This window comes from Glandiceps talaboti, chromosome 2 (genome assembly GCF_964340395.1).
Source record: "Glandiceps talaboti chromosome 2, keGlaTala1.1, whole genome shotgun sequence".
Classification (NCBI taxonomy): domain Eukaryota; kingdom Metazoa; phylum Hemichordata; class Enteropneusta; family Spengelidae; genus Glandiceps; species Glandiceps talaboti.
The window spans coordinates 26,794,176-26,806,675 of record NC_135550.1 but is presented as its reverse complement, the minus strand read 5'-3'; the positions used below and the strand labels follow the sequence as shown (position 1 = coordinate 26,806,675).

Here is a 12,500-nt window from a genome sequence, read left to right as displayed (position 1 = left end):
CGAAAGCTAGTCAGAACTGTCAGAAGTCTTTGAGCTGAGTCTTGTTGAGACCATCCAGTTTTTATTTGTGTTTTTAATTACATGTTTTGTTTTCATATTTTGCTAGGTTTGATATATGAGCTTTGACATACCTCTCTCAATCTTTAGGTTGTTGGTGACTTGAGTATGTATTTCAAGTATTTTATTATAATATCTTACCTTAGAGTAAAAAATATGAGACTGAAAAATGGTTTAAGAATTTACATTCACCTTGTCAAGCAATGTAGGAATGTTCAAAGCATTCGTTGCAAATCCCATTCCAAAGGCCAATGATGCATCAACACCAAGGAACTGAGCAATAAGATTCTCCAGTTCATCATGGATAGACAAATTTCCTGTCAAAAAGACAAAGGAAAATATATTGAAACCAAAGAATCCACTACAAGACATATTTTTTATGAGGCTCTTGTAATGTTTTCACAATGACAACACACAAATTACTCCAAGACACATATTAAAATCTATCACTGTACAGATTTCATGTCCAATCCAAACTGTTATCCTAGATGAAGAAAGTAAATTCTCACCAAGTTCTTGTCGTGTACTGCACACACCTAGCCCGTACTTCTTGAGTGCTGCTTCTGCTTCATCAGCACAGTAACCAGACTTCTCAGCAAAGCCAAGGTAATTATAGGATCCTAAATTAATGCAGTGCTGCGATTTTCCCGTCAACCTGAATTAAATACAAACAAATCGTTAATAATACAAATGACGGACTGGTACTTTGAAGTTTGACCACATCTGGTATGTCTTGTCTTCTTCCTTTGGGAATCTAACATAGTTTTAATTGATTACTATCAATGTCTATCTCATTTGATATGCTTGGTGCATCCCTAATATGAAAACATTCCAACAAACTCGGCTCCAGATGTAAAACGTGACAACTGGTCCATTCAGTTCTTAAATATCTTTCAAGAATTCCGTTTCTTTACAAGGTCCTTACAAAATGATAAAGATATGTTTTCTCTTACAAACTCCCCGAGTCCCTGCTCCAAGAATAATTGAATATTATATCAAAGTTAGGGGCATTAGTTTACATTATTCAAAATTGGTATTTAGGTGAATGTTTGTGGTTTGAAGGAGGTATACGTCTCACGTTTACAGTATTATCATCTTTGCTTGCCACATGGTACTAGTATGGTATGGTAGACAATTTGATTTGAGCATGTTATATAGTCTGGAATTTATGAAAAATATTATTCTTTGACGTTTCACAAATGTGTACTAACAACAATCAGTCTCCGTTCATCCCTTCCCACCGTACGATTGTCTACTCTAATTGCCGTCATTATCGATAACCAGGATCGAATTGACCCTTTTTATTAGAAATCAAGCTCGCTAATAGATCGAGATTTTGGTATGCCACCAATCACATGCTTGCTATAAATGGTAACAGATTATAAAATAATGCATTTACATAAAATATTTGATGTAAAGATTGTACATCGTAACTTTTGTCGAACACATAGCATGTTCCTAGCTCGTCCTGTAAGACCCTATAGAGCCAAATTTCGCAATACGATGTTTTGAATTATAACACATATATTACAACAAACAATAACAGTTTACTATTGCAATTATCATACTCACCTGACGTGCCAATTGTGATCTTCGCTTACTCGCTCCATAATATCAAATTCTCCACTTGGTGCACTACAGATTGGTCTATTCCAACAGTCACTGACACGTCTGTACAAATTTCGCATATACAAACTTTCAAAGTCTGAATACAAAGGAACGAATCCCTGAAACAATACATAGAATTTTATGACTGTAATATATCATACTGTACCTAATTAAGTTTTATGTAACGAACCTTTATTTGACAAACTTAAAGTCCTCTTTGGACAGTGTCTTAGGGTGTCAGCGATGCAAACAATCAACTTCTTGCGTGCTGCCATCACTTGTCATGAATTTAAAATGCATAGCCTATCAAGATCTTTACTATCAGATCCTTAACACGCATGGTCTAGTTTGGTCCCGGCCGGACCAACGTACCATCGAGGCTACTTTCAAAAACAACTCCCAGTTATGATTTTATTTTTCGAATTATATTGTAGGGATATTTCCTTTCCATCGAAACTGATGTTTAGACCCGAGTCTCTTCCCATAGATCAGATCATTTTATTTGCCATAGTTGAGCAGTTTGTCATGGTAACATCATTTTGGAACACTGCAAATAAAATATTAGATCAATCTGCCTGCAGCTTTTGAGTATTTCATCAAATGTCACATTTTCATTTAAATTGCACATCAGGGATCAGGTGGCTCTTATGACAATATGTTTGTTTTTTCATATCAGTACAATTGATAAATTGTGAACATTGTTTGCCCACACATATGGTACAATCATTTTTTTTGAGAAGTATCGGAAAATTGAGATACCAAATCCCTGGTCCGCATCAAACACAAAAGCAACCAGTCTTGTAAATATTGGCTGCACGTCCTTCAAACACTCAGTCAAAGAAAGAGAAAAGCAGGTAGACAGACAGACAGACAGACAGATAGATAGATACCGTCACCTAGCACCTTTGCACTCTGGCTACTGTTCTGTTACAATTAGCTAAAATTCGGAATTTTAACTCTATAAAGCCTAGAACCCTATATTTAGTATATTTTTTAGAAACCAAGAACCTACAGAGTTTTAGCTGCTAATTTGACACAACCAGTATCATGGAATGAATAACACAACTTAATGCAGGCTTATTATTACCTTATGCACTGGGTTTCGGTAACTTTTGTTGGAAGTTTGAAAGTGAAGCTGTGTTATTAGACTTGCCATTCTTGAGATACCTAATGGTAGAGCGCATAGTAGCTTGGTATCTTTCGCTGTTGGATGATCTTGGTAGAATTCTCTGACCCAACTACGTCTCACTCAAAGCGTAAAGGTGTGAAACGACGACACTATCAAGACCGTCAGACAACGAAAGATAAAGCTAAGTGCATAGTTATTTCATAACTTTTTAACGATAACAATCACGAACTTATAACCTGTCTGCTGACGTTATTAAAATGACACATCTGCCAGGCTATCGCAACTTGTGAATGACGCGGGGTCACTCTCAAAACGGCATTAGACAAGTTGAAATCATTGCTATTGAAACGATCATCTAATACTGTAACAGTGTATAGCATACGACTTGTTATTTTCATGTAGTATCTCAAATCCCCTTGTTAGACTTAATCTGGGGATGTTGAAGGAATGAAATGTAGGATGTATCTTATCTGTATGTTGACAAACTTTAGTAAGGTGTTTGCTCATCATCAAAATCCGTAGTCCTGCTTGCAAACGTATACAGGACTCGATTCGGAGAGGGACATTGTCAGAATCGAGTCCCTACTCCGTCTGCAAGCTGGACTACCAATGCGATGTACGATTACTGTTTGTGGATCACAATATAGCCATTTAACAGCTATGCTTGCTTAATACGATTTTCTATTCGCTCTAATTTGACTGCATGTTAAAGATATAAAAATATGTAAAAAAAATAATAAAATTAAAAAAATAAATAAAAAAATAAAAAAACCTTAAGCAATTTTGTATGGTTGAAATCGATTATGAAAATCATCTTTAAAGTAAGAAAACGCCAATACTTTCAGAAGTACAATTACTGATAACATCTGTAATATCACTTATGACGTTTTGTGCTAATACATTTTGTTCTAATAAAATTACACTTCAAACTCAACATTCACGGATAAAACAACAAGTTGACACAAATAGACAACAAATAAAACATTACTTGATGCATAGATATATTAATATATTTATACATACAAAATGATAAATATATGCATGTCCACATATGTAAACACAATGACATTTTTGGCTGGTTGCACAGATATCAATTCATCACATTGGATATTCTAGTATATTTTTCATTGTTGAGGGTATTAATCATGGGTGTATACCTCGTTTCCTTTTTCTTTAGCAACATCATTCTTCTCAATACCAAGCTTCCTCAGAAAATCACGAAAATGTCCAACAACAACTAATAATGCATAGGCTGTATATGTGAGGACAGCTACTAGGATGGAGACTTCTTCAAATGATTCTTTTGACTTTTGGGGTATATATTTTCCCTGAAATGTAAACACGAGAAGCAGGAAGAGTTATCATTCATGCACATGTCATGCGGCTGAAAGAGCTAGATTGAAGACCAATACGTAAATGTTGTTTACCCAGTACTGTCCCTAGCGTATGTCGAAGTCTTCTCTCAAGATCATTCAACAGCGAAAGACATACTACGAATCTTGAAATTCAAACAAAATGAAGAAAACTGGGTGACTTTTAGGGCTAGGTAAATGAATTTAAAGTTAAACCTAATCATTTACTAGTAAAGGTAGCAATGATTCAGTATCCCACAACGAGCGACAGGCCACAAACAAAAAATCTTTGAAAAGGCAGACACGTGACACCTAGAGCCTACATGTACGTTTTAGCTTGTTGAGGCTGGTTTCCGCCTGTTGGTTGTCAAATCTTGTGATGCTCCATTGAAAATGATCTCCTAATTTCAAAGCTAACAGCGACTCTCTTGGCTAGTACGTTGTGGGCTAGTGATGCAGTAACTCTGTCGTAACATTTGGGACAAGCTACCGTTAAATTCACTCTCAAATGTGAAAGTGAAGCGACTTTTTCAAAATTCTAGTGGACATCATGACTTTGCATTTAGCCATAGACGCCAAACACATAGTAACAGAGTTGTATCATATATAAGTGTCTACAAGTAGTAAGTTCACTGTCCCGTTGACATGGTGTAACGAGTTGTGTACTGTACTAGTAATTCAAAATGGTATAATGGTTATCCACACATCTGATCTAGTATCCATTTTTCACGAACAATCACCAATTGTTTTAAAAGGTACCTTAATGTCCATGTTCCCTGCCTCAAACTAAAGGTTTGATATGTGTCTGCAGATGTAAAACTACATCACACTTCCTAATAAAGGGTCAAGCATAATACTCGTCGTGCTAGTCATAGTAATAAATATAACGTGACATGATTCGGTAAACATTAACTTTTGAATTGCAATATTGAAACTCATACGTTATTGATACTATGGTTACCATACTATACTATTCTCTACTATACTATAAATCAGTTGTTATATGTAATAATATACGACACATATTTGAACAATCCAAATGAGGGCCAAAGTTAGGTAATATACATTACGTACACAACAGGTACAAGGCGCATGGAAATAGCTGTGTTGTGTCTTTAAATGGGCATGGTTGTAGGCTGGTACAGTGGGGGTAGGTCACACAACAGTTCTACACGAATTTTGTTTGATTCATTGCTGTCGATGACGCCTGTTGAGCGCTACTCAAATGAAGCATTTGGTGTCTCTATTCGAGTTGTGATACCATATGCCAGTTTTTACCGAACAAAATATGTATATCCCATGCAAAGCACGGGTTATTTTCTAGTTGAATAAAATAGTTAGTGTCGTATTAGGCTAGAGCCTTTTTGTGGGTTTTCTCTCTCTTGCCTCACTGAGACCACCTGTGGTCTGAGCTCTATCTCTTGCTTTGGAACGAGACAGCTGTTAGACCATGAGATGTCCCTGGGTTATTAGTGTAGAGGCTATCAGTGGTATTACATTTGTAACTCTCCTTGGAATGTGCAAGGAGAATCAAAGCCACGGATAGTCTCTGGACTACTTGGCCACTCTAAGGTAGAATGTTTCGTTGCTTGCTGTCATGCATGGCATATTTTCACATTCCATCCTCAAATATTTCTTTGTGATGGAGACTTGCGCCACACAGCGAGAATGATTTACTATATACAAGCTATACAAAATAGAAGAAGAAGCGTAATCGACTGTCGATTATCTATCAATGACACGAACAAACAAACAGACAGACAGACAGACAGACAGACAGACAGAAACAAACACACACACACACACACACACACACACACACACACACACACACACAAGGTATTCGCATACGATGATTCTCTATGTCGATAATTATTCATGGGTGACAGGTGAAATATTAGCTTGGCGTCAATGTTCTCCTGTAACCTTTACTTGGTAAAGGTCTATGTGTTGACACGGTCCAAGTAGGCTATATATAATAATTAATAGGGTGACTGACAATCGCGAGACTACGATAGTCAACAAATTATTGGCATCAAGCTAGACTTGCCTGGGCTTTTTTCATTCTTTATTTGAATACATTTCTTTTAACACAGTTGTGTTCTTTTGTGTGAAATAGCGACCTGAGTGAGTCATCGAACAGTCGGGTGAACACTATAACTCTTGGGAGACTATTAGTATTACTGGGCGTTGTTTTTTAAAGGTTACCACATTTTCCTTCACAGAATTTGAAATGAATAACAAATTCAAAACATTTGAAGAATATGAGACAAACAAAAATCTCACAAGGGACTGGTGCCTGTCTAGCGTCAAGCTCGTAAAAGGTGCAACCTCAGTTCACCTTGAACATGGAGATCAAAGTCAAAGGTCGTGATATAGAAAGAAAATTTACCTTTGGGGTATAGGCATTTAAATGGGGTCTTTGTTTTGAGTTAACATAGAAAGACAATTTTTGATCATCACCTTGAAAGTGTTTGTCAAGGTCAAAGATCAATACCTAATTGCAAAGCTAATATTGATAATATGAGGGTAGACACTTGAATGGTGTCCATATGTAGCAAACGTTTGGAGAAAACAAAATGTGCTTTCTTATCACAAATGTGACTGGCATTTTGCTATACAGGTCAAGGTCTTGAAATCAAGTGTTGTGCATGTGCCTGACATAGTGAAACCCAAGTCATGATTAAAAACTATCAAGATAACTCAAATCTGCCTATTTGACCTTGAAGAAGACTTTCTAGGTCAAGGTGTAGTCACTACGTATTTTACCTATATGTTGCATATTGTGAAATTTAACAAATATGGTTGCCATTTGGCAATATCTTTTTCCTCGTAAGACAAAGTGACGTGCATATGTCTCACGTATTATGTTACCTCTCTGTCAGGTTTGGTTGAAATCAATTGGTGCATGTTAGAGATATGAGGGTGACCGCACGTACGCATGGACGGAGGGACTAAAACACAGTATACGGTCTTGGTGGCTTTCCAGATACATTCATTGTACGTTTTTTCACACATGCACTTCTTTGTCACTAAGTTACACTACCTGTTTCAATAAAAGTCCTAACTATACATGTATATGCAAGCTTTTTCTCGTTCAATCACAAAGCATAGTCGTAAACCACAGCCTATATTTCGTTGTTGCTTCAGTAGAGATATGTGCTTTGGCTTGCGAGAATGATCACAAAGTAATAGCCTAAGTTCTTGCCGACTTTAGTCAGACCATAGAACCTCCACCCAGTTGCATACAACTAAACAGTTTTGACGTTGAGAGTTTATAACGATTCTGACGTTGGCACGTTTTTGCCATGCTTTTAATAGTCTCATTTTTTTCTAACAACCACGTAAATCACTGCTGGTAAGACAGCTTATTGGCTTACAGTTCGTGCAAGTCCACACATGGAAGCCCACATGATACTAGTAACAATAGAAAAACGACGTCGGCAGGCAACCAACATTGTATTAAGAATGCGTTACGTTTTTTACACAATCATCCGATCTGATGTAGGAATACGGCTGATTCCATTGTCTGTATTTACTTCCTTAGTATATTGTAGTCTGTGTTTTATTTTTCAACCTCTGTGATCGCCTAGGAAGATTAAGAAGCGACCACAGAACAAAATTTAAAACAAAAACCGACACAATATAGGAAGGAAATAAATGTAATCGAGCAGTATCCTACATCAGGTTTTAATTTAGGGTGAAAATCATCAAGCCTGTTGATATATTTTCTCCATATGTTAGTGATTTTCTAAGTTGACCTGTAAATTACGTATATCTACTCGTACGCGCTAGCCAAGAATCCAGTCGTCCCTCTTGCCTGTGGTAGGGAAAAGGCGTGAGCCAAAAATCCCCACACTACTACCTTCGCGCGTACTTGACACTTGTCAGTAAAGAGTGTTAAACAGGCAGTTCAGTATTATAATACTGGAACATGGGTCTTTCCAAGGTTACAGGAGAATTATGGACGCCAAGCCAATATTTCACCTGCCACACATTAAATATTTGACATGAAGAATTACCGTACGTCTACATACACTGCTTGTACGAGTATGATTGGGTCACATAGGTGTGTATCATGTGTAAGCCTTTGTATGCCGTATACGTTATGCTTTTTTTGGAATAAAAATCAACCCCTCTGTTCTTACGTGTATTGTATAGACGGTATTTTCCGATAAAACTCCAGGACGGTCCGTGCAAAATCGAAGTTCTTTCTTCTAACATAAGGGCGTAACTTAAGATTTTAAACAACTTACATCTTATCAGATATTAGATCTCCATTATACTTACATTCTATAGAATTAGAATCTAACCTTGATATAATGTATATTTTATTTATTTAAAAAAAATACACTGGGAAAACGTTGCGATATCAACCAAATAACAAGAGTGCCCATTGCATAATAAGCTAGTCTGGATGCAAAAGTGGTCTCTAACTAAACCACGTCTGGTCAAAGTCCCTCAATCAGCACAAAATGTTGTTCATCCAATCAGTAGCATCCTGAGCTGACAATACCATATGTGGACATTACCTAACTGCCTCAATAAACTCTAACTTTATGAGGGACTGTGTTATTAGTTAGAATTTTGTGATTGATTAACAAAGACATGGTGACTATATGGATGAATTTTTAATTGCATCTCATGCACTCAGGACTTCTAGAGTAACGACTTTGACTATACTTTGAGTGGAGGTGTAAATGGTAACGATACCGCATAGGGTCTAGACTGTGAGTAGAATATGCGAGAGAGGACAAAGTTGTTGTTGATGGCGAGCGGTTTAAGTGTTCCTGGGCGAGACTCCAAATCACAATGCTATCAGGAGATTCAGAAAATTTTCGATTCCGGCCCTATAGAACCTAATTCCTTTTGTGTGCTCTTGTTATTAACGTCGAAATTTTTTAACTTCCTAAAAAATACAGACTGACGTTTTGTACATTTTTATATTATAACGAATCGGATGTATAATTTTCGCATTCATTTCTGAAATCATAGTAGATCCTAAAAGTGTTTCATATTTTCTATGGTTTGCCGTAGAAATTCTAGTTTATTGACCAAGCACCAGCTGACATGTTCTCAATTAATTTTGATTCATGATTTTGATAATCTAGAATGAAATCGATTGCAAACTTAATAATGGGGGGGGGGGCATGTTGACTATTATACAATCATATCATATACAACTCTTTGTCTCAGGTCTTACATATACAAACACTAAAATTGTTTACAGAGAGTAAATAAGATTCCAGACGATATATAATATAAAAATAAATAATACACGTTACTTAGACTAGATAGCGACAAAGGCATCTCTTTTCATTGGGGTCGGGTATTACCCCTAGCACAGAAACCAACACATATATTAAGTCTCCAGATTTGGTCGTGAGTTGCATCGAACCTCAACATCTGTCAAATTTATAGAGATGATTCGATACCTCTAGACTACACTCGTGATCTGAACAAAATATCAGACCCAGCTTAAAGGATCTAACTTATTTTTTACACTTCATCCGATAGAACTCATTCTCGCAAACCAGTGCTGTAACACAGTATTTCTTCTGCGACACTGCAAAATAACGAATAACCTCTGGGCCGTGCCGTAAAAGAGGCTGTGGTTTATAGTCCAGTCAGTCTAGCGGAAATTTAGGCCGAACCGGGACTTAATTGCAACAGAAATATTTTTTAGTGCATCTTGCTCAGAATTTTATGCTGAATATCGTTATAATAGTTATCTAACAAGGGAGGTATTTAATGATGAAAGGGATGTATTCAAGTACTCCAAATTCCAATACCTAATGACAGACATACTACTCACATGGGCGTTCACAAAAATGTATACTTATTGTACGTTACATGTAATCTCTAAGTGATTAAATTACACACATTAAGTATGTTTAAATTCAATAGGAATGTTTGTACAATCATACAGTGACTAAAAAATAATTCATGACCTTCAGACCTACCCATTGACATGTTACTTGCATTGGTCTTTGAACAAATGATATTTCATGAATAGCATTTTTAAGAAACGTCATTTTTCACCATGTTCCACCACTTAATTTTTTCTAGACTTTTGATATGTTATTCAGCATAAAATTCTGAGCAAGATGCACTAAACATTATTTCTGTTGCAATTATGTCCTGGTTCGGCCTAAATTTCTACTAGACTGACTGGACTAAGTCTGCCTCAAGATCAAATACAAGAGATGTTACAAAGACTGATTACGGCCAGGCTGGGTGCCTACTAAAAACAATACAGTGAAACAAGCCAAGACATATAAAAAATACCGCCAATGGCAGTGTAGCGCAACTGTACAGTTTTTTAGAAATGTTTATCCATATGCTAGTCCATTCATCCATTTGCTGAATGACTATCCAGTTGCCTATCCAATCATGTTGCTATCTTTGCGATATACGCGATCATTTGGCCATTGCTATGGGCGTGGTCATGTTGGTAGATATATTTGCAAACATTTTTGAATGTTTTTGTCCACTTGTGTGTGAATTCCTGATATTATCTTTGCAATATATGTGATAATTTGGCTGTTGCTATGGGCGTGGTCTTGTTGCTAGGCAAATTAACATACATTTTTTGAATGTTTATTCAATTGTCTATTAATCCATGTTGCTATCTTCGCAATATATGTGATCATTTTGCTGTTGTTATGGGCGTGGTCTTGTTGCTAGGCACAATTGCATACATTTTTTGAATGTTTATTCAATTGTCTAAGAATCCCTGATCTCTTTGTGAAATACACTACCGTTTGGCTGTTGCTATGGGCGTGGTCATGGTTGCTAGTATTATTTGCATACATTTTTTTGAATGTTTACTCACTTGCCTACCAGATGATGTTGTTATTTGACCAAAATATACTACTATTTTGTGTTGTAAGGGCGTGGTCATGGTTGCAAGGGCCAATTATGTAAAAATATTTTGAAGAAAATCTGCAGAATAACACTTTCAGAAACATCTCACCAAGTTTCAGACTCACTGACCAAGTACTTTTTGAGATATAAGTTTTTGACCAAAAATAAACATTTTTACATCTAATTAGCATATTACTGATGAGATCATTATATGCTTATAATTTTCTTCATCTATACACCCACAGATCCATCCAATTTCAGTCCAATATGCTGATTAGTTTTGGAATAATAGGTTTTTGACCAAAAAGACACATTTTTAGCCCTAATTTGCATATTTCTGAGGGAATCATCATGTCATGAACAAATCTTAATTTACTCACCCCTAAGAATGTTCCCATTAAATTTCATGCCAATATGCCCAGTAGTTTTGGAGTTTAACTTTTTTGACCAAAAATCACATTTTTTTACCCAAAACCCACTTCTCTGGTGCAATCATTTTCATTTGAACAATTTCCCAACTAGACACCAAAAGTAACATGACACCAAATATCAAAGCAATCGGTTCAGCAGTTTTTGACTTTAAGTTGTTTACACACACACACACACACACACACACACACACACACACACACACACACACATACACACACATACACACACACACCCACACCCACACCCACACCCACACACATCCTCACAGACAGACAGACAGACAGACAGACAGACACTTTGCCATGCTTATAGCACTACTGAACCTTATCAGTTCAGTTGTGCTAAAAATGGGGTGATTTTCTTTAAAAAACTTGGTCCAAATGATTTATAGTGAATTGTAATCTTTACTTGAATACTTTCCAGCTCTTTGTTTTTCTTCGTTGTTATTCAACTTCTGATTGTAATAAATATTTCAATAAATACAAAAAAAAATAAATGTTGACCCTAGTCTGCTAACAGACGGAGTAAGTCTAAACTCTATACTGATACTGTCACTGTCCCTTTCAATGTCAGAATCGAGTCCTGACTCTGTCTGCAAATTGCAAACAGATCTATGTTATGCCATCGAGTATTGGCTTAGCTTTACACATTCAATTTTTTAATTCGATCTCAGATGATATCATCAATAATATTTTATATTATCCGATAAATCTAAGCCTATATGTTTATGTCTACATGTATTTATATATTCATTCATTCATTCATTTATTTATAAATAAATAAATAAATAAATAAATAAATAAATAAATAAATAAATAAATAAATAAAATTTGATATCCGATAAATCTCCAGTGACCCTGCCTTGAGCTTTTTACCGTTTAGTGATTTGCATTCAAAGATAACAACAACAACAACAACAACTGCCATACTTCAATTTAGTTCGGTTATAAATATGTATATAGTAGTGACAAAAACACCTTTACATTACACAATGGGTTGGGCTTTTATTCGTCAACAGAACTTATTAATATTTTATTAATATTAATAGGCCCAAG

General features: G+C 36.0%; 1 protein-coding gene across 5 annotated transcripts in view; it reads right to left on the bottom strand.

The window, feature by feature from the left end:
* LOC144449238 (serine palmitoyltransferase 2-like) overlaps positions 1-12,500 on the bottom strand; it is a 28,389-nt gene that overhangs the window by 11,993 nt on the left and 3,896 nt on the right. For all 5 annotated transcript variants that reach the window (XM_078139753.1, XM_078139760.1, XM_078139782.1 and 2 more), the window contains exons 3-6: positions 3,952-4,122; positions 1,630-1,784; positions 567-712; positions 250-374 (exon numbers count right to left, since the gene is read on the bottom strand). In XM_078139753.1, the coding sequence (XP_077995879.1) occupies positions 250-374; positions 567-712; positions 1,630-1,784; positions 3,952-4,122 (597 nt within the window). The remainder of the gene's footprint in view (positions 1-249; positions 375-566; positions 713-1,629; positions 1,785-3,951; positions 4,123-12,500) is intronic.